The 22,405-nt window shown below is 43.4% G+C and overlaps 2 protein-coding genes across 3 annotated transcripts in view; both read right to left on the bottom strand.

Moving 5' to 3' along the window:
* Window positions 1-321, bottom strand: part of aarsd1 (alanyl-tRNA synthetase domain containing 1) — a 78,989-nt gene extending 78,668 nt beyond the window's left edge. Inside the window, exon 1 of the mRNA XM_078224012.1 lies at window positions 27-321. Coding sequence (XP_078080138.1) covers window positions 27-55 — 29 coding nt within the window. The 5' untranslated portion in view covers window positions 56-321. The remainder of the gene's footprint in view (window positions 1-26) is intronic.
* Window positions 322-5,644: 5,323 nt separating this feature from the next.
* Window positions 5,645-22,405, bottom strand: part of LOC144500683 (ceramide synthase 6-like) — a 48,138-nt gene continuing 31,377 nt past the window's right edge. Inside the window, exons 7-10 of one of the 2 annotated variants that reach the window (XM_078223994.1) lie at window positions 19,905-20,033; window positions 15,498-15,604; window positions 10,992-11,148; window positions 5,649-7,561 (exon numbers count right to left, since the gene is read on the bottom strand). In XM_078223994.1, coding sequence (XP_078080120.1) covers window positions 7,475-7,561; window positions 10,992-11,148; window positions 15,498-15,604; window positions 19,905-20,033 — 480 coding nt within the window. In that variant the 3' untranslated portion in view covers window positions 5,649-7,474. Of the gene's footprint in view, window positions 7,562-10,991; window positions 11,149-15,497; window positions 15,605-19,904; window positions 20,034-22,405 lie in introns of both variants that reach the window. The other variant, XM_078223995.1, reaches the window with a different exon arrangement.

Here is a 22,405-nt window from a genome sequence, read left to right as displayed (position 1 = left end):
AATATATTATCATCCCCGTTACATACCTGTAATCAGTTTCTTCTGAAACCGACATAGTCAGCTGACCAATAAATTCCCAGCAAAACTTCTAAAGGGAGAGAGAAAAATAAAAATAAAACTTCAGTGGCAAGTTGGGGGAGTTTGTTGAGACTGTGCCTGGTTCCAGTGTGCGAGGCAGAAACAGATGCTGCTATTTTTAGCTGATCCCTCCCTTCGGCAATGTTTCTCCTTTAAACCCTGCTGCTCTTTCCCGATGTTTCTCCCGCCCCTCCTCCAGCCCCGGATTTCTCCCCTGCACAACTGCCCTCCAAGCTCGCTCTTTCCCTTAGTTTCCTAGTCATCGACTTTTGCAACGTCGAGAAGCATCGAGAACGACCTAGGGAAATGTAGAGCTTTCTGCCAAGTCCAGGGCATGTTTATTTAGAAGGCTCAATGTGGTGGAAATTACCCAGCACTTCATAGTGGCGATAAAACATTCAGAATGACAGGCTAGAGAGGCAGTCACAAATGACAAATCCATGTAATCCTGTACATAACTTAATTAGTATTTAGGGTAATTATTTGCCAACCTATTCTGCCTCCTGAATTTGAATCATAACAATGAGGAACTTTAATGCTCTACTGACTGTTAATTAGGTAAATTATTTCACTATCTAATCCATGCATATGATAGCTAAATTCTGTATATCATCGGTGTCAACATTATCTCGGCTGGAAATCAGATTGATATTTCACAGTGCTGCCTTCATAGAACATTTATTGAATTTGTTTAGGACCTTTAATAAATGTCTCACTGGAGCACTTGGAAGTGAAGTTATTGGGTAACTCAATTATAATGCAGAAGGTATCAGGAATAGTTTAAAGTTTTATCATTGTCACAAGTAGGCTTACGTTAACACTGCAATGAAGTTACTGTGAAAATCCCCCAGTTGCCACGCTCCGGTGCCTGTTCAGGTACCCAGGGAGAATTTAGAATGGCCAATGCACCTAACCAGCACGTCTTTCGGACTGTGGGAGGAAACCGGAGCACCCAGAGGAAATCCACACAGGCACGGGGAGAACGCGCAGACTCCACACAGTGACCCAAGCTGTGATTTGAACCCGGGTCCCTGGTGCTGTGAGGCAGTTGTGCTAACCACTGTGCCACCGTGCTGGCCCCAGATTGTGACCATTGTGTACAAAGCATTGCCTTTAAAGCCTCACTCCTCCCTATCTCTACAACCTTCTTCAGCCCAAACCACTCTGTTCCTCGAAGTCTGGACACTTGGGTCATCTCTCATTTCCTCCACCCTTCAACATAGGTGACTTTGCCTTCAGCTGTCTAGGTCCGAAAACTCGGGAATTCCATTCCTAAACCTTCCCACCTCTCTCTCCTCCTTTAATACACTCCTTAAACCCTGCTCTTTGACCAAGCTTGACCCTAATATCCTTAAGTAGCTCAAAGAGTTAACATTTTCGTCTGGTAATACTTTTATTATGGACGGCATGGTGCACAGTGCCAGGGATTCCGGCCTTGAGTGGTTGTATGGAGTTTGCACATTTTCCCTGTGTCTGCGTGGGTTTCCTCTGGGTGCTCTGGTTTCCTCCCACAGTCCAAAGGTGTGCAAGTTAGGTGAATTGGGCAATACTAAATTGCCCCTTAGTGTCCCAGGACGTGTAGATTAGCGGGGTAAATATGTGGGGTCATGGGAATAGGCCTGGGTAGGATGCTCTGTTGGAGAGTTGGTGCAGTTGGGCCAAATGCCCTCCTTCTACACTGCAGGGAATCTATCAGTACACTACATCAAAGGTGCTATAATAATGTATTTTCCAGCTTCTGTGGTACACGTATCATAGCAACAGTATACTGATGCTACAGTGCAGCGTCTAATCACTGTCAGTAACCCAGCTTCCCAAAGTAACCAGCTGTACATAAGAATGGGTGGGGGGTAGGGGGGGCTCATACACTCTCCACTTGTAGAAAGCATGCTTATTTTAACTGGTGAACACAATTGTCTCTCAGTCTCAGGGATGTCCTGTCAAAACAAAACGCTCACCTCTTTTTCGTTAATATACATTTTTAACTGCTCACTGCACCTTGCAGCTCAATGGGAGACACTCATTGCACCGTGAAATTTTCATACACAATAACTTTCACACAGGGGCAGCACATATGCAGAGCAGTATTGCAATCCTTAACTCTTTACATATGTATTTGGAGATAATAGCAATTTTAACTAGGTTCATTACTTTTGCAGCTGGAGTCATACTGATAGAATAGAAACCCTACAGTGCAGAAGGAGGCCATTCGGCCCATCGAGTCTGCACCGACCACAATCCCACCCAGGCCCTACCCCCATATATTTACCTGCTAATCCCTCTAACCTACGCATCCCAGGACTCTAAGGGGCAATTTTTTTTTTTAACCTGGCCAATCAACCTAACCCGCACATCTTTGGACTGTGGGAGGAAACCGGAGCACCCGGAGGAAACCCACGCAGACACGAGGAGAATGTGCAAACTCCACACAGACAGTGACCCAAGCCGGGAATCGAACCCGGGACCCTGGAGCTGTGAAGCAGCAGAGCTAACCACTGTGCTACCGTGTCGCCCTGGTCTAGTTGGACCAAGGAGCGGCACAGGCTTGGAGAGCCGAAGGGCCTGTTTCCTGTGCTGTACTGTTCTTTGTTCTTTGATGAACATGTTGTTGGCAGCTGTCCTTTAAGTAGCAATTAGAAGTCAATGTATGCTCCACAATTCATCAAAGCAACAGAATTTCAAAATAATAGATTAAAGCAAATTACTGCCGATGCTGGAATCTGAAACCAAAAGAGAAAATGCTTGAAAATCTCAGCAGGTCTGGCAGCATCTGTAAGGAGAGAAAATGGCCGACGTTTCAAGTCCAGGTGACCCTTTGTCAAAGCTTTGACTGGAGCTTTGACAAAGGGTCATCTGGACTCGAAACAGCAGCTCTTTTCTCTCCTTACAGATGTTGCCAGACCTGCTGAGAATTTCAAAATGTTTTACCACCTCTCCAGAAGAAGTGCAGCTGCTGCTAATCATGGCAGTTAAATCCATTCCCCCCACCACCCATTCAACCGGACAAATCGCTAACTTTTTTTAATGGTGAGGACTTGAAAACCTGGATCTGCAAAGCAATTTTGGCATCTATGTATAACAATTGGCTGGAACATTTTGTACACAGGTACAAAAAGTAATCAATGAGGCTAATGGAATGTTGCTCCTTATCCCCAAGGGAGATTGGAATGGGTAATGTCACTGGACTAGTAATTCAGAGGCCTAGGCTAAAGCTCTGGGAGCACAGGCTCAAGTTTCAGTTGGTGGAATTCATTAAATTAATAAAACTCTGGAATTGAAAACTATGAAACTATCACCGATTGTTGCAAAAACCTATCTGGTTCACTAATGCCCTTTCAGGGAAGAAAATTGGCCATCCTTATCTGGTCTGATCTATATGCGACTACAGATCCACAGCAATGTTCTGGAGAAGAGTCAGATTGGATTTGAAACACTGGGCGGGATTTTACGGCGTCGCTCGAATGACTCCAGAAAACCCTGCCCAAGGTCAACCTGCATTTCCGTTGTCCGCATCTCACCTGCTCTGATTCCATGGTGGGCGGGGTGATAGAATTCCGGCCATTAACTCTGTTTCTCTTTTCAGATGTTGCCACACCTGCTGAGTTTTTCCAGCACTTTTGTCTTTATCCCACAACAATGTGGTTGATTCTTAACTGCCCTCTGAAATGGTCTAGCAAGTCACTCAGTGCAAGGGCAATTAAGGATAGGAACAAATGCTGGCCTTGCCAGGGACACCTACATTCTGTCAAAGAATTTAGAAAAAATGCCAGGGTGAGCAACTGATGCTTCAGTTCTACAGAGCCTTTGTCAGACCTCATTTGGAATATTAAAAGTAAAGTCACCATCGTCCCAGATGACCATAGGCTACTCATCTTTGATACTTTTGACTGGCTATCAGTGCTGGATGAATTGAAACTTTCAAACCTGAGGAACACAACATCCCAGGCAAGGAGCAAGGTTGAGAAGGTGGGACCTTCATGAATAACTTCAGCCGGTATGGGAATTGAACCCATCGTGTTGGCATTGCTCTGCATCACAAAACAGCTGTCCAGCCAACTTGAGCTAAGCCGACCCCTTCTGGAATATTACACTCAACACATCGCACTACAATAAAGATATTGGCCTCGAGAGGACAACACAGATTCACCAGAACACCGGGGCTTTAAGGGTTAAAATAAGAAACAATTGAAGAAGCATAGTTTATGTTTCCTTGAGTTTCAAAGATTGAGGGGTGATCTAATCAAGATGGTTAAGATGATGAATGGATTTGAGAGGGTAAATTCAGAAAAACTATTTCCTTTGTGTGGAAAATCTAGAATAAGGAGGCATGCACTTAAAACTAGAGCTATTCCATTTGGCAATCCATTAGGCCCTAGTTTTTTTTTCATTCATGAGACATGGGTGTCGCTGACTGGCCAGCATTTATTGTCCATCCCAAGTTGCCCTTGAACTGAGTGGCATTTCAGAAGGCAGTTGAGAGTCAACCGCATTGCTGTGGCTCTGGAGTCACATTTAGGCCAATCCAGGTAAGTTACCTGATGGCAGATTTCCTTCCCTAAAAGGACATTAGTGAATCAGATGGGTTTTTCTGACAATCGACAATGGTTTCATGGTCATCAGTAGGTTCTTAATTCCAGATATTTTTTATTGAATTCAAATTCAACCATCTGCTGTGATGGGATTCGAAGCCGGGTCCCCAGAACGTTAGCTGAGTTTCTGCATTAATAATTGAGTGATAATACCACGAGGCCATGTTCTGGGGAATATTTGTTGTCCTCCTAAGGCCAATATCTTTATTGTTGTATGTCGCATTGAGTGTGATATTCCAGATGAGATCGGACCAAGGCTCTGGAGAACTGAAGCATCACTCTGGCATTTTGTCTATGTTCTTTGATAATGTGAGTGTCACTGGCAAAGCCAACATTTGTTGCACCATATTTTCACACAAAGGAAATATTTGACTCTCTTCTCCGAAAGGCTATTGGTGCTGGATGAATTGAAATTTTCAAAATGGATGTTAAATGAAGATTTTTAAGATGTGAGTATGAAGGGATAAAGACAAGTAAATGGGTTGAGAGTCAGATCAGCCATGAATCAATTGATTGGCAAACTAGCCTCAAGAGGCTGAAAGGCCAATTGCAATTCCTATGATTTGCAAGATGGGAACCATATTAATCTGCAACAATGACTCTAAGTCATAAACATCAACGTGCTTTTCGCATTCAAATTAGTCCCCACTTGGAAACTCCGTTCAGACTTCAGACCACACCTGTGATGTGGGCAAAATATTGTGGAATGAAATATGCAGAATACACCCAACTAACAGCTCATTTGAAATATTGCCTTTGGTGAATTATTGGTGTATCTATATTTCTAACATCTCATTCCTCTCTGCTGAAAACTATGACCCGGTGTCATGCCAAATGCCATCAGACCTCCAGGAAGCAGCCATTCTTCACGAGAGGAGGCAATGTCTTGTCACATGTATGAATCATACATGCTGTCACCATTTGTGATCGGCTGTAGCAGCAGCTTAAAGTTTGGACATGAACTTACAACAGATGCTACCCGACCTGCGACTTGCAGCAGTTTTGTTTTTATTCTAACAATTTTCAGTTTTACATACGAATAAAATAACTCTGATGAACCTTTACAGCCCAGTAACAAATCTAAAGGTTTGTTATGGCCTCAAGAACTTGTTTCTTGTAGCCGTGATGCTTCTTGTTTTATGACAGTTTGTAACTATGTTACAGTTCTTAAGAGTGGAAAAAATACTGGACAATTTCCCCTATTTTAAGTGCCTTAACTCCTTGCCAAGCATGACATTTATAAGGGGACACAAACGTAAGACCTTGGAGAAGTTTCTATTGGTGTTCTGGCACACGATCATACAGGTACAGAGAATTTAAGAAAATCGGCGTGTCAGGGTACCTTGTAAAAGGTAAAAGCAAATTACTGCTGGAATCTGAAACCAACAGAAAAAATGCTGAAAAATCTCAGCAGGTCTGGCAGCATCTGTAAGGAGAGAAAAGAGTTGACGTTTCGAGTCCAGATGACCCTTTGTCAAAACTAAACGGCATAGAAAGTGGGAGATATTTATACTGTAGGATAGGGAATGAAAGATGAGTCGTAGCCACAGAAAACAGGGGAAAAGGGTGCTAATGGCAGTCCATAGAGACCATAAGACATAGGAGCAGATTTAGGCCACTCGGCCCATCGAGTCTGCTCCGCCATTCAATCATGGCTGATATTTTTCTCATCCCCATTCTCCCCATAACCCCTGATCTCCTTATTAATCAAGAATAATAGAGAATAGAAAGTGAGAATGGCCCAAACAGCAGAGAAGCTGAAATCAGAGGGTAAGCTGTGACAGATGAAGATGTGGGGGGAGGGGGGAGATGGGTGGGAGAGAGGTAAAATTGAGAAAAGGGGGGAAAAGGAGAAGCAAAGGGAGAGAAAAGGTAAGGAAAGGGGATAACACGGGGAAAAAATAAATAAAGACAAGAAATAAATAAAAGGTAGAGAATAGTTAAAAACTAAATAAAATGAAAACAAAGGGGTCGAGGTGGGGTAGAGCTAATCATGTGAAGTTGTTGAATTCCTTGTAAAGGAATCTGTCTACTTTACCAACACTTGTTGCATCCAATGAGCTCAGTAGATCTAGGGGGAAAAAATCCCACAAGATAGCGATGTTAAAATATTTCTTGCAAGTGTAGAACCATATTTCTTTCTTTGCCTGAAGGACGTGAGGCACGTTGGAAAACAGTTCCACAGGCATCGCTCACACTTTGGTTTAGTGGGTAATCACTCTTCATTAATGCGTTTAAGTGGCCGAGTGTCAGATGCCTATTCTCCTCACGACAGGCTTCACATCCTTGGTATCCAACGTCTACACAAATGGATTGTCAAGCTGGAGTCAGGGAAGGTGATCAGGCTGGGAACCGTGGCTATATTCTTGCCCTACTCAGCGCAGTAGGGCACCAAGACCATTTGTTATGTCTTGAAACAGTTCCTTTCAGGATGAAAAACATACACCATTTTACCTTAGTTAAATGACAAGGCTCAGTTGTGTTGTTTAAAAATTGCATGCCTATAAAGTTTATTTTAGAAATGAAGTCAAAGGAGTTCCACTCATGCCAAAATATCCTGATTGCCTCATCATAATTTGGACCTTAGTAGTGCAGTTATAATACTCTGAACTAGCAAATATCATAATTATGTTTTGATAAATTTATGTAAACAGTAAACAAGGAATAACTTTCAGCCAATTATGACACAAATGCACATTTTCATGGGTAGTTTTTGTTTTAAATAAAAAGCTTCCGGTCTCTCTCGCTTTTTCGACTTGCATCCTGAGAAACTGTGGAAATTCTTGGTCAGTCACTATAAAAGGCTGTTACGATGTTTTTGCATGGGCATTTTGTTCAGGTTGATCCTCATCCTCTGAACTGCTGTCCACATCACTTCGATCGTCTTTCGACACCTAATCATTAAAGGAAAAGAAAGAAAATCACAGTTTAGATGTTCAACCAAAGGCAGCCACGATTTCTGCCCCACGATTCAGGGACAGGTGCTCTAAAATCAAGATTCCTTTCTTGATCAAGGTAAAGAAATTCTGCACCATTTTCTACATATTTGAGGACAACACATACTTAGGGGTTTACAGCATGGAAACAGGCCCTTTGGCCCAACTTGTCCATGCTGCCCAGTTTTTAACCACTAAGCTAGTCCCAGTTGCCCACATTTGGCCTATATCCCTCTATACCCACTTTTGGGTTAATGTAACACAGCTTTGAATGCAGAGATTCACAGTGGTTAGCACTGCTGCCTCACAGCGCCAGAGACCCGGGTTAGATTGCCAGCTTGGATCACTGACTGTGCGGAGTCTGCACATTCTCCCCATGTCTGCGTGGATTTCCTCCGGTTTCCTCCCACATTCTGAAAGATGTGCTGGTTAGGTGCACTGGCCATGCTAAATTCTCCCTCGGTGTACCTGAACAGGCACCGGAGTGTGTTAACCAGGGGATTTTCACAGTAACTTCATTGCAGTGTTAATGTAAGCCTACTTGTGACACAACTTTAACTTTAAAATTACTTCCAACCATACTAAGTTTAAAAGATGCAAATGCATCTCCAGGAGATGTTCTCACACACCTGTGCTTTGGAGTGGATGACTTAGAAACATATAAAATTATGAAGGGGATAGATAAGATAGAAGCAGGGAGATTGTTTCCACTGGCGGGTGAAACTAGAACTAGGGGGCATAGCCTCAAAGGGGGAACAGATTTAGGACTAATTTGAGGAGGAACTTCTTCACCCAAAGGGTTGTGAAACTGTGGAATTTCCTGCCCAGCGAAGCAGTTGAGGCTACCTCGTTGAATGTTTTTAAGGCAAAGATAGACAGACTTTTGAAGAGTAAAGGAATTAAAAATTATGGTGAGTGGGCGGGTAAGTGGAGCTGAGTCCACGAAAAGATCAGCCTTGATCTTATTAAATGGTGAAGCAGGCTCAATGACGAGATAGCCTACTCCTGCTCCTAGTTCTTATGTTCTTGACTTCAATCTAATGAAGCCGGTTTGACAGAGGTTATAAGGTGTTCCTCCATATGCTTTCAAACTGACATTTGATTGATTTTAGCATTAACTTTATCATTGATTTTAATTGGGGAAGATGGTTGTGTAGTGGCAACCTCAGTAGATTAGTAATCCAGAGGCGGAGGCCAATTGCTCTGGAGGCATGGGTTCAAATGTGTTCACAGCACGGTGGCACAGTGGTTAGCACTGCTGCCTCACAGTGCCAGGGATCTGGGTTCAATTCCAGCCTTGGGTCATTGTCTGTGTGGAGTTTGCACATTCTCCCCGTGTCTGTGTGGGTTTCCTCCGGGTGCTCCGGTTTCCTCCCACACTCCAAAGATGTGCGGGTTAGGTTGATTGGCCATGCTAAATTGACCCTTGTGTCAGGGGGATTAGCAGGGTAAATATGTGGGGTTATGGAGATCGGGCCTGGGTGGGATTGTGGTCGATGCAGACTTGATGGGCTGAATGGCTTCCTTCTGCACTGTAGGATTCTATAAAATCCTACCATGCTAGCTGGTAAATTCAATTAATAGAAAGCTACAGTGGCCATGACAACTATCATTGGTTGTTGCAAAAACCCATCTGGTTCCCTAATGTCTTTTAGGAAAGGAAATCTGCCATCCTTACCCGATCTGGCCTCCATGTGACTCCAGATCCACAACAACATGAGAAAAGGCCTGGCAAACTGCTCAGTTCAAGGGCAATTAGGGATGAGTAATAAACGCTGGCCTTGCCAATGATGCCAACATCCCATGAAAGAATAACAAAATTACTAGAGTGCCAGCAGCAATTAATAACATTAAGATTTTGGTAGCTGGGGAATCAATGTAAGAGGATGACTTCGTTGACCCTGGTAAATGTTGCAGGGATGACTAGGTTGACAGATTGCACACTACAGATCCTGTCATAGAGAATATCAGTTGTGAGTTTGATCAGGGCAAATCTTGGTGCCATGAAAAGGACAGGAGCCAGGATTAGAGGGATTCTAAAAGTTTGAGTTTTAGGTTAGAGTTGGGAAATGTTGACATATTCAGGTGCAGCGGAAAGTAAAGGTAGATTAGAACTGGGCAGTAGCTGGAGAGAACTGAGGAGGGGAATCTCGAGTTGTCTTTTCCTTCCTGGATGACCCTGGAGTAGTAAACAGTTTCAGTTGAGGAAAATGAAAAACTAGGAATGGGATTCTCTGATCGCACTCGTTCTTGCCCTGCTGCCAGCGGGAATGGAGAACTTGGCGCTCAGCCAAAACTCCATTCACTGCAGTGGCACCGGAGAATCCCAACGGCGGATGAGGTCAGCAATTTCTGGCATATATTCATTTCACATTGAGAAGAGGGTCTGGCTAGACCCACTGTGTGTCAGATATACTTGTGTTTATGGTCTTCAGAGTAGAGTTATGGCTATACTGGGAAATCAGTGATAACATCTTCAAAAATGCAACTGCATTGGTCTAGATTATGGTCTTGTACCCTGCAGCGTAACTTCAACTCACATTCGTCTGACTCAGAGGAGAGAGTTCCACCCATGAGTGAATTGGAGTGAAATGAGTTTGGATGTTTTGACCAACTTCCTAACGTATTTGGGTCCTTAATGTTACTTGGCCACCTCACTGTGAGACCTAGAGGCATGTTCCTGGGCATGTTTTCAGTGTGGGGCAAGACAATTAGGGCCCACTCCCAAGCAATTTCACCCCCTCCCCACCCAAACCTGTAACATGCTGCCCTGGGGTAGGAGACCATAAGACGCAAGAGCAGAAGCAGGCCATTCGGCCCATCGAGTCTGCTCCACCATTCAATGAGTTTGTGACGAATCTGATGCAAAAAATCCTCAACTCCACTTCCCACCTTGTCCCCACAACTTTCGATTCCTTTATTGATTAAAACTCTGTCCATCTCAGCTTTGAACATATTTAACAATCCAGAGGGGGAAAAGACCTCACACTGGCACAATTGAGTACAGGATGACAATAGGAGCCAAAAATGGAATTAAAAGTCTGTCATTCCCCAATATGTCACTTGTGAGCCCAAAACATTGACTCCCCTTCAAAAGAGAACAACAATAAGCTCAGGAGGTCCAACAAGACCATAGAAAATAAAAATGGAAACTGTTGGAAGTACTCAGCAGGTCTGGCAGCATCTGTGAAGAGAGAAACAGGGCTAATATTTCAAATCTGTGATATTTCACCGGTCCTGCTGAGCATTTCCAGTTTTTATTTCAGATTCCCAGCATCTACAATGTTTTGCTTCAATTTCAATGAAGCCATGCTTAAATTGTTACTTTCACACCATCTGAATGGTTCCCTAATTGTAATCCATTGAAAATGATAAGCTCGATATTTACCTTTCCTTTATGAAATGCTTTAAACACCATGCGGATGATTAGATGGGACCAGTAGATGTGCATAATCAGCAGTGTGATGAGGAGGAGGTTTATGAAGCCCCAGATTTTGAATGGTCCTATGATCTCCCAACTTTCAAAAAACACAGATCTGATGCTCCTATAAACCAAACATAAAACACACGTCTGGGTTAACGAGTCGTGTGGTGTAATATTCAAAATGGAAACCAATTTGAATCATAGTATGTAAATGGGGATAGAGGTTTCCATCTTCCCCACTTGGGCTTTAATCTAACATGGTGGATCACTTGATCATAAAAAATTTATTGAAATCAGTGGAATAAAATCAAGCACAATCTTTAAACAGTGGAAAATCTGGCAGGGCAGATTACCAACTTGACAGCAAGAATGAAAGTCCATCAAAATTCTTTTGTCCTCGCTAAGCAATGTTAACCACGGTGGCACAGTGGTCAACATTGCTGCCTCGCAAAGGACCCGGGTTCGCCTGCACAGTCTGCACATTCTCCCCATGTCTGCATGTGTTTCCTCCGGGTGCTCCGGTTTCCTCCCACAGTCCAAAAGATGTGCTGGTTAGGTGCACTGGCCATGCTAAATTTTACCTCAGTCTATCCGAACAGGCACCAAAGTGTGGCGACTAGGGGATTTTCACAATAGCTTCATTGTAGTGTTAATGAAGCCTACTTGTGACACTAATAAATAAACATACGGTTAAAAGCAATATTCAGTCCCAACGAAGCCTGCATACCAGTACGATCTAGGAAGAATTATGCATTAAGTTATTTAAAATTAGCTTACTAAAATTAGCAAAAGGCAGAAATTAGGTTAGGAGTTGGGCAGAAATGGTTAGGAGGCTTGTCAGGGCCGACAACCTTTTGCCAATCCTAAGTAATGTTTATGTTCTTTTTGTGCAGGGACAAAAATGCTTTTCATTCCTTTTCCACCCGTTTACAGGCCTCTTGCTACCTCAGCTGCTGAGAGCATGGGAATGATAACCACAGACTTCTTCACAACAGCTGCTCAAAGACACGTAACTTGGCAAGGGGTGACAAACACCACATGAAATGCAATGGCTCAAGAGCAGTACAACTGAGATCCAGTTCAATGGAGTTGAGGCAAGTGAGGCAGTCCTAGGTTTTGAATGCCTGAATTTCAATCAATTTCTTCAAATCACTGGGGCTTTCTTAAATTCACGGCAACATTTAAATTTAATTCGACGTGAAAGCTTGAAGTTTATCAGGGCACAGGCTATGGAAATGAATTGGACTGTTTCCTCTTCAATGATTAATGGTTAGCACTGCTGCCCCACAGCTCCAGGGAGCCGGGTTCAATTCTGGCCTTGGGGTGACGGACTGTGAGAAATTTGCATGTTCTTCCCATGTCTGCGTGGGTTTCCTGTGGGTGCTCCAGCTTCCTCCCAAGATGTGCAGGTTAGGTAGATTGACCATGCTAAATTGCTCCTTAGTGTCCCAAGATGTGTACACTAGATGGATTAGCCATGGGAAATGTGTGGGGTTACGGGGATAGGACGGGGAGAGAGTCTGGATAAGATACTCTGTCAGAGAGTCGGTGCAGGCTCGATGGGCTGAATGGCCTCTTCTGCACTGTGGGGATTCTATGATGTGGAAATGCATCCTAGTTACACAGAGTGGGTTCCTGCTCTTAGTCCCAAGATACTTAATCCCTTCTCACTTAGCTTGCCTAGTTACTATAGGGATAAATTTTCTATGTTTGTAATTAAATTGATCCTAAACTCAAAATTAGGGTTCATTAGCAGCCGTGAGGAATCTGTTCCTTTATGAAATATTTTCTTGTCCCAAATAGTTAACTAACTGAGCAATATCACCACTGCAATGTCATATGAAAATGTTATATTCTTGTTAAAGATTTTTTTCAGTGGTTTGAGCATTGTAATGATTTCAATCAGGCCATTGAGGTTGGCTTATTGGAGTATGCACTCCCTGAGTAAGGATACCATCTGCAGGTCCAGGCAGCGGGCAATCAAGGGGGTTGTCCAACCCGACTGTCTGCCCCAAGGGAGCATGCGGTGTCGGGGGGCACAGTTTTTGCCTTCCGTGCCCGCTGGGCACCGCAGGGACTGGGGTGTATTATTGACCCCTTTAATCACATTTTAATTTGATGTTTTAAGTTTCCTTTCCGCTTTGTCTTCTTATTTTGGGCGGTTCCCCTCCTTTTAGGGAGCTGCCCCTTTTTGAGTTGTCCCTAAGTTAAGTTGATTTTGTTTATTTGGTTGAAAACAAAAAGATGTCCCTGATTAAGGATCCCAACAAAAGACATCCCTGATTAAGGATCCAATTGATGAGCCAATCAGGGAGTCTTTGCCTCGTATTAACCAGGAGTGTCAGTTCCTCTGACATCCCCCCCGCCCCGAGGTAGACTGCTGACTGATAGCACTCTGTGTAGTGTTAGAGTTGTAAATAAAGGGATTTTGGTGAAAGGACTTTTACTTCTGCAGACTTACTACAGGCATATCCCAACTAATTATGAATTTTCACAGTCTAAAACAATTCTTGCAAACTAGTTAAAAATAAAATACTTTTTCAGCTCTTTCTGAATGCGTTCATCTAAATGATTTAACAAGCATTGGTCCGAACATTAGGATGAGTTGCACGTGGATGACAATTTAACATGCTTGACTGAGGTTCAGTTCTGCTATTACAGTGCTGATGTCCACTCATTTATTTTGTGTTATTATGCCAACAAATACAGTACAAATTTTAGAGCATTCATTTTCAAAATCTGGTTATTTAAAAGTGGACATTTGGATTTCTCAAATTCAATCCACTTAAAGTCAATGAAAAATTGTCCTTTATTTATTCATTCAGGGATATGTAAGTCGCTGACAAGAACAGCATTTGTTCTTATCCCTTTTTTTCCCTCGAAACCTTTATAAACCAAGGAAAATGCAGCCCCTTGCTTCCACTAAGTGAACAAAGGTGACAGCTGGGATTCTCCCAGGAAAGTCCCCAATTCATGTGAAAACTGGAGTAACTGCTGCTGGTTTTTTTAAGCGGGATTTTCAGGATGAATCTCCCACACTCTGAGCACTGCAGAGTGCCTTAGCAGGATTCACTCTGAAAATCAGTGGGCGGGGCCTATTCCCACTTACGAAGCCGGCAGCATAGTGCTGAGTGCGCCACTGCACATGCGCCAATCTGTCAGAGTGGAGATCGGCACGTGCGCAGTGGTCCCACACTGCTGGCCTACCAATCGCTGGCAAGCACAGCAAACCTCCATTGCTGCCCCTCTGACCCCCTTAATCCCAGACCTCTTCAGACACGTCTTGATGTCCCCCCCCCCCACTCTGATCTACCCGACCACCCCCCCTTTCCACGGCAGTCCCAACCCCCCACTTCCATAGGCTTGACCCCCCCCCCCCCCCACCATACCTGGGCACTCCCGACCTCTTCGCCCTCTCCCCGCCAACCCCCAACCCCCTCCCCACCCCCGTCCCCAGCAGCCCCAACCACTTCCCCCACCCGGATGGCCAGCCCCAATCATCTCCTCCCTCCCCCTCCCAAAGTTACAAGTGCAGAGTGGCAGCTGGACCCCAACCCCCTCCAATAGCCCCTGCTATAGATCTCACTCCCCCAATAGGCCCTGTCCTCCTCTGGTCTCGCCCCGTTGGTTGGGACTGCCAAGGTGCCCCTTGAGCATTGCCAGTTTGTCCCCTGGGCATTGCCAATTTGCCCCTTGGGTGGAGCCCCTTGGGGTGTCACTGCCAGGCTGGCTCTGCCGAGGGGCACTCCCCTTTGCCCCAACCTCCTGGGGGGCCCTCCAGTGGGGTCGGCCGTCTGTCCTCCAATCACGTGGAGCTGTTGTAAACCCCACTGGAGGGAACCACTCCTGATTGTGGGGGTGGGGGGAGGGGTGTCAGTCCCGGGCCCGCTAGTGGGATGCAAATCCCAATTTAAATATTGAAATCAGCTTCACGCCAATTTCTGGCACGGAGCTGATTATGCCAAAATCTTTGCCGCGGAGACGCATGGAGGCCATTGTGCCTAGCGGGGAGCCCGCACAACGGCCTCTGCTGATGTCCCCCGATCCATTGCGCTGGGAGAATCACCACCCAATACGTACAACCCAAAAAATCCCAAATTTGCTTCCCTGTCTGTGCCGAGTCAGATTATCTCAGCCTTCATTAGGGACGGAAAATCAGGCAAGTTGCTGTTGGTCTTAATTGCTGAAAAGTTGACGTGTGCCCACGTTGGGTGAGGTCCTGATTTCAAAATGCTGAATGGTCAAATAATCTGCCCAATTCACAGTCCAGGCTCAAACACGAAGCACACACAATTGGCCGAGGCATCACAGAATGGCCAGAGTTTACGAAATCATATCCCAACAGGAGTCAACACCCAGGAGGAGGAGGAAGCTATATGCGTTTTTTTAAAAAGACATTGGGAAATCTTACTGCTCCTTGGTAAACAGCAGTTTAGCTAATTGTGAAAAGTTCAGGCGGATGTTACTTACATGATGGGGTATATCACCAGGCGGGTCACAATGAAAACCACAGCAAACATCAAGAAGAAGACGTTACAGAGGTTTTGCCATTTTGCATAGTTTGCCATTTTAGCCAGCTAGATTTAAAGGAGACAATAATGAGTGTCCTGAAAATATCAGTAAATCTGTAAGAAAACTGTCCACGACAAACATGCAACTCGCAAGTAGCAGCCATTCAAGGGCAAGTTATCCATTTTCTTATTGCAAATAATGAACCTTGGTGAGAGAATGCATGTCCCCAGAGCAACCAGGAAACATCCACACACTTAAACCCACTGCGTGGTTTAGTCAACTGACTAAATGGTTTTCAATAATACAATCGCAAAATACTGCAGATGCTGGAAATCTGAAATAAAAACGAAAAAAAAAAATTTCTGGAAATACTCAGCAGGCAAGGCAGCATCTGTGGCGAGAAACAGAGTTTTGGGTCGAAATGTTCTGATGAGAGATCATTTCGGTTGAAAAGTTATCCTAACCCGAAATATTAATGCTGTTTCTCTGCTGAACTGCAGTCATGGGCATTCAGCCTTGGATCTTCAGGTAAGCGTTCTCCAAGGCGGCCTTCACAACACACGACAGCGCAGAGTCGCTGAGCAGAAACTGATAGCCAAGTTCCGTACACATGAGGACAGCCTAAACCGGGATGTTGGATTTATGTCACATTATCAGTAACCCCCACAGCTTGCCTCCTGGACTTGCAGAATCTCACTAGCTGTTCTGTCTGGAGACAATATACATCTCTTTAACCTGTGTTTAACGTTCCCTCCACCCACATTGTCTGTACATTTAAGACCTGGCTGGCTGTAGTATTCGCATTCTAATCAATATTCTGCAACTTGATTCTGTCTGTTTGCACTGTTTGAGAGCAGATTTCCACTCCATCTGATGAAGGAGCAGTGCTCCGAAAGCTTATGGTATTTGCTACCAAATAAACCTGTTGGACTTTAACCTGGTGTTGTGAGACTTCTTACTGTCTCTGCTGAACTACCAGCATTTGTTAATAAATGGTTTTGAGTGTTGTTTACAGATCATAACCGAACTCAACATTACAACTGGTTGCCAGAGATGTAAGGAGTTTGCTCGTTTTAATAAGGGATCCACTCTCACTCAAAGATGTAAATAACATACCTACAGGTGGATCAGGTTAGGTTTTCCACCCAATCTCAACGGTAATGTTTCTCAACAACCAAAACAACTACATCCCTTTCTGGGTTGACACAACATGGATGTAAAAATCGAAGTTAACCGGAGTGCAATTGCTGATTTTACAGCGAGTTGAATTTTAACAGGTAATGCAAGACCAACTTAGAATCATAGAAATCCTACAGTGCAGAAGGAGGCCATTTGGCCCATCGAGCCTGCACCGACAACAATCCCAACCCTGTAACCCCACATATTTACCCCGCTAGTCCCCCTGACACTAAGGCTCAATTCAGCATGGCCAATCTACCTAACTCGCACATCTTTGGACTGTGGGAGGAAACCAGAGCACCCGGAAGAAACCCACGCAGACACAGGGAGAACGTGCAGACTCCACACAGAGGGTGGAGGAAGAAGCAGCTTTTTATCACTAATTAATCAAATCAGCTGCAGTATAATCAGAACTCATCCAAAAGGTCTAAAATGCTACCTTCCCAAGACTAAATAAACTTGTGGGGGGGTGGGGGTGGGGAATGACGTCCATCAAGTTTAGACACGTTCTCAGAATTCCCCAATAGTTTTGTTCATGAATATCTAGCTTTCAGTCTATATGGTCATTGACGGGATTAATCTCTAGTCATGTTACCCAAAGGCTTCCCCAGAACTTCATACTCCCCTCTGTATTTTGTTTCCTTACATCAATAACCACTCATCATCCAACTCATCCAGCATCCTGCTGATGGTCACACTCCACATTCATTCATTTCCTTAATTCCAAATTTTGTTCTTCATTTCTTGACATTCATTTATCTACTCCATCCACAGGTAGAATTTCCACATCTTCTCCATTGTGAAACGTGCCAAGAAACTTTGTTTAATCTTCCTTCGTAAACTCCTTTTCTCTCAACATTTCTCTCGAAACCTCAAATCCACCCAAGGTTTGAATACTGCTCTCATAATTTCTCATAATTGGTGAATGTGTGATCCCTCGGTGATTTTTAGCCTCTAACCCCCGTCATTCATCCTGGTAACAAGCCACTCTCCCTCTATCACTTTTTCTACTTCATCAATAATACCATGTCTAGATTCCTCCAAGGTATCTTAATGTTCCTCTTCCATCCGATGGTGTTATTTCAAAATTAACTGCACCATCTCCTCCTTCAAGCCCAACTCTTAATTCACTCTTCTCCAGGAAGACAAAATAGTTTCTCTCTCCTAGTCTTGCCTGGTGCTTAAAAATCTGAAGATTATAGAAACTTAAGTTGCCTGATCATTCAATAATGCATTGAATGATACAGTACAGAAGGAATCAGCCCTTCTGTGTCTGATCATCAAGTCTTCATTTATTTTTGCATATTCTTCATTCATTCCATTAGTAGCTGTGTTCTTAGTTATTCAACTTGGTTTCTCAATAATAAGGCCACCAAATCAGCAGCATAAGTCACCCAATCATGAGAAAGAAACTGAAGGCAAGATTTGTAAGTAATTCAGAGGTTTACTGTAATAGCAAAATTATACTTATGTGCAAATTTAACTATTCTACAGTGGACTGGAATAAGGCAGAGATTTGCAGTAAAAATGAGGCAAGGTTCTTGGGATACCTCCAGGATGACTTCCTTAAATAGAATGTTGTTTCTCCATCAGGGATAGCTACGTGTTAAACCTGATTCAGTACAATGAAGCGAGACATTACAAATGGTCTGAAGATAAGCAAATAGTTATGAAATGGTGACCAATACCAAACCAGAGATATAATGAAAAAGAGAAGTCAAACAGTCAGTCAAAAAGTTAGCTAATGTCGATGGATTGAAAAGAATCCTAATTCATACCAGTGCTTAAAACCTCCAACCTGGTCCGTGGCTGGGATTCCCCAGCCCCGCTGCATTGAATGGAGTTTTGGCTGAGTGCCAAATTCTCCATTCTCGCTGGCAGTGGGGTGGGTATGGACAAGGTCAGAGAATCCTGCCCAAAATGTTTGGTAGAATAGCAGATCAGTCAAATGGACCAGCAATGACAGATACAGTGGAACCCCGATTTAACGCGACCCGATTTAGCGCGAATTCAGATATAACGCGATGAATCATTGGACCCTTTTTTTTCCCGCTAAAAGTTAGCAAATTTAGCACGACCCCGATTTAGCGCGACCCTGCTTTTTTCACGATAACATTTTATGGACCCCAACCATCGCGTTATAACGGGGCCGCACTGTATTTAGATATGGGTTGGACAGGGACAACTTCAAGGTATCCTGCAAATGCAAAAGAATATCAATTGAAGATCAGCGTTTAATACATAAAGGTGCAAGAGCAAAAGTGAAGATTAAAAAGAGCGACAGACATGATAACTGTAAGGATGATAACGTAAAAAGAAATTTAAAATATATAAAAGGGAAAATAAAGGGAAATTATGAAGACAAGGGAATAAAAGATAATTGGCATCACAAAGGGCTATTATATGCAGGTACATAAAAGTATAGTGAAAGAAGAGGTGAGGCCAACTGAAGACTAAAGGATCATGATGTATTTTGAGAACAATGGAATGGTAGAAGTATTTTACTCAATTTTTACAGCAAAGTTGAAAGTAGGAACATCTGAGGATGATGGGGAAAGGTTACTCCTGAAGGAAAGTACTCAAAGGGAGCCTGTAGTTAAGAAAGTTAATCGGGCTGAAAGTAGAAAAGCTGCCAGGCCCAGATGGTATGTGTGCCACAAAATTGAAGTATTTTGGGGACAGCAGAAGCAAGATATTTTTCAAAACCTTTTGGCAAATGGAATTCTTTCAAAGGACTGGATAACGGCAAATGTTATATCCACATTCTAAGTAAGTAACAATGATCCGGCAGAAAATAATAATATAGGGGAGATAGATTAGAGCAGATAATTTACGGATAAAAAGCAAATATCTGCACATATGGGTGAGTTAAATTGACTTCTTCTGTGTGGCCACATCCAATTTTCTTTAAATAGAAACAATACCATCAGTTTAGCTGAATGAAAGCAGATACCTGGGAGCTGGTTGCAGTAATTCAGCAACTCACTTGAATGTGCCATTTTCAACAACAGTTTTGAAGAACTGTTTTCATCACTCCATTAAGATTGTAACTGATACACATAATTGTGTGGGTGATGGATACCTTTGTGGGATTATCTCTGGTGTAACAATAGAAAACGCACGGTGGCTTCATATTCTCAGATTAGGAAAATATTCCATCTCCAATGCCTAGTTCTTTACACCTACCTCTAATACAATGTCAGATGCGTCATGCAAGAGGAGAACAATGGTCCCTGCCCGTGTCATGTTGGCAACATAGGCGATTGTAAGCAGTAGAATGGTGACATGATGATGGATACACATGACAAAAAAATCCTAAAAACAAAGAAGTGAAAGGCAACCTTGATTATTTGAATCTTGACTCATTTCAGTCCACTCGGCGATGTTCCGACTTGAGGTAGGCTGTAGATTGCAGTCGCAGCTCAGGGACCCAAGCTTGTATCCAAACCCTTGCTCTTGAGTCAGGAAAGTCTGACCCCTGTACCAGGAATATGAGCACATTATCTAAACTGTCCCTCAAGTATCTTACTGAAGGGGGTGTTGCATTATCTGGAGTTATTACTTTTTGGAATTTCTTTAGAATTGTACTGAAAATACTTTTTCACAAGAAGCATCGTTTCCCCCAGCTTGCTATCGATGACCAGTCGATAGCTCCTTATCGACACATCCCAATTTTTCCCATTCCTCAAGTTACGCTACACCAGAATGGAGTAACAATCCAGGACCAGAGGGTAATATTCCACATTGTGTTTGGAGGTGGTGGGGGGAAGCATTAACAGGAAGAACAAGTGCCCAGGTTAAAAGTATAGTCTTTATTGAAAATGTTCTTCAACTCAAGAAGTTTTTGTTTGATAATCTGGGAACAGACTTTGTTTTTTTTTCTGCTTCCTTTCCCTATCCCAATTTTCTCTCCTCCCCTATGATATATGTAGATTGGGGTGCATGTTGCCCCTTTAAGACCGCAGGTCAGGTGACCCTGGGGGCTAGCTCCACCCAGAGTGGAGTTTGAGGCACCAGTCTAGGATTGACTGTGAAGCTCTGTACACCTTGGATAAAGAGCTCCCTTGTTCTTTTCTACACCCCACAGCAAGACCCAAACATCATACACCTCACCCACCCCCTCATTCCCCGCAGGCAGTGAAATGGTGGGATAATAGTTTGACGGGCAACATAGGAAATAAGAGTAGGCTATTTGACCCATCAAGCCTGCTCCACCATTCAATAAGATCTACTTTCCACCCTGCCCCCATAACCCTCGACTCTCCATCAACCGAAAACTAACTCAGCCTTGAATAAGAAAGTGCAAAACAGTCAGAACTCCTGAAACTGTTACTGCCCAAAGTAAAATTGTAAAAACTGTTCTTAACAGGGATAGGGCGGGGGAGAGGGCCTGGGAAGATATTCTGTCAGAGAGTTGGTGCAGACTCGATGGGCCGAATGGCCTTGTCCTGCATGGTAGGGATTCTATGGGATCGGCAAAACCTGGATTGTCCAAATTGGGACATATTGAGTGGAGGAGGACTTCTGCTTGCTATGGGAGATCCTGACTGAATTTCTGGCCCCAGAAACATTAACATATTGGAAACCATAATATAACCCTGTCTCTCTCCCTCCCCCCACCCCCACCCAAAGTCTGTACACACGAAGTTTCCGATGAGAACCACTGGTCAGCAGCAGCAGCCACATTGTAGCCAAGTCCTGCTAATTCAGGTCAGGGATTAGATGGGGTTTGTACCGATCATCATTATAATGGAATATAGAGTTTAACACATTTTCACAAATAGCAAGTGACTTTATTTCGAGGATGGCACTAAATTTACAGATAGACACAGGGTCTGTTCCATTTGTGCGGAGACATTGTCGGAATGCTCCAATTATTCAATAATTTGTGGTAAAATCCTCCTTCCAGCATGGAATTGCTGCATAATGTGAATATATTGTGGCAGCTATGCATATCATTTCTAGTCTTTATGTTGTCAGGGGAGGATCTGGTAAACTTGTGGAGCGTTGCCTGCAGAGAGGAACCTTGGACTGTGGTATGTGCAAAGAGGTGTGTACGCAAGCGGGCTCGATCCACAAAAACCAATAGCCGAGCTTGTAATTTGATCTTCCTTTCAATGGGACTATTGCTCTATCATACATTAGTGACCTTTATTTCATATTTAAATTATTTTAGACAATTCCAAATGGTTCCATGCTATCCAGTTGCATGCTCCATAATGAGCTTGAATTGCGCCAATACTTCATTGTTGACCCTTCATAAACAACTTTCATATCTGATTACAGCTTGATAGAAAGCAGTGACTGTTTAAACCTCAACAACTATACAGAATCATGAACCAGGGAAACAATAAAGATTACGCCTCATAATTTCCTGATTATAGATCAAACAATGGTGGAGGCTGATTGGTTTTTTTAAAGCAAGGGTCTCATTAACTTCTAATGTTTATGCCCACCATCATAGATACCTAAGATTTGAGGAATAGAATGTGAGGAACTACTAGGATTTGATTTGATTTATTGTCACATGTATTGGGATACAGTGAAAAGTATTGTTTCTTGTGCGCTATACAGACAAAGCACATCGTTCATACAGAAGGAACGGAGAGGGTGCAAAATGTAGTGTTACAGTCAAAGTTAAGGTGTAGAGAAGAATCAGCTTAATATATGGTAGGTCCATTCAAAAG

Source organism: Mustelus asterias, chromosome 11, assembly GCF_964213995.1.
Source record: "Mustelus asterias chromosome 11, sMusAst1.hap1.1, whole genome shotgun sequence".
NCBI lineage: Eukaryota > Metazoa > Chordata > Chondrichthyes > Carcharhiniformes > Triakidae > Mustelus > Mustelus asterias.
This window is presented reverse-complemented; position numbering and strand designations above follow the sequence as displayed.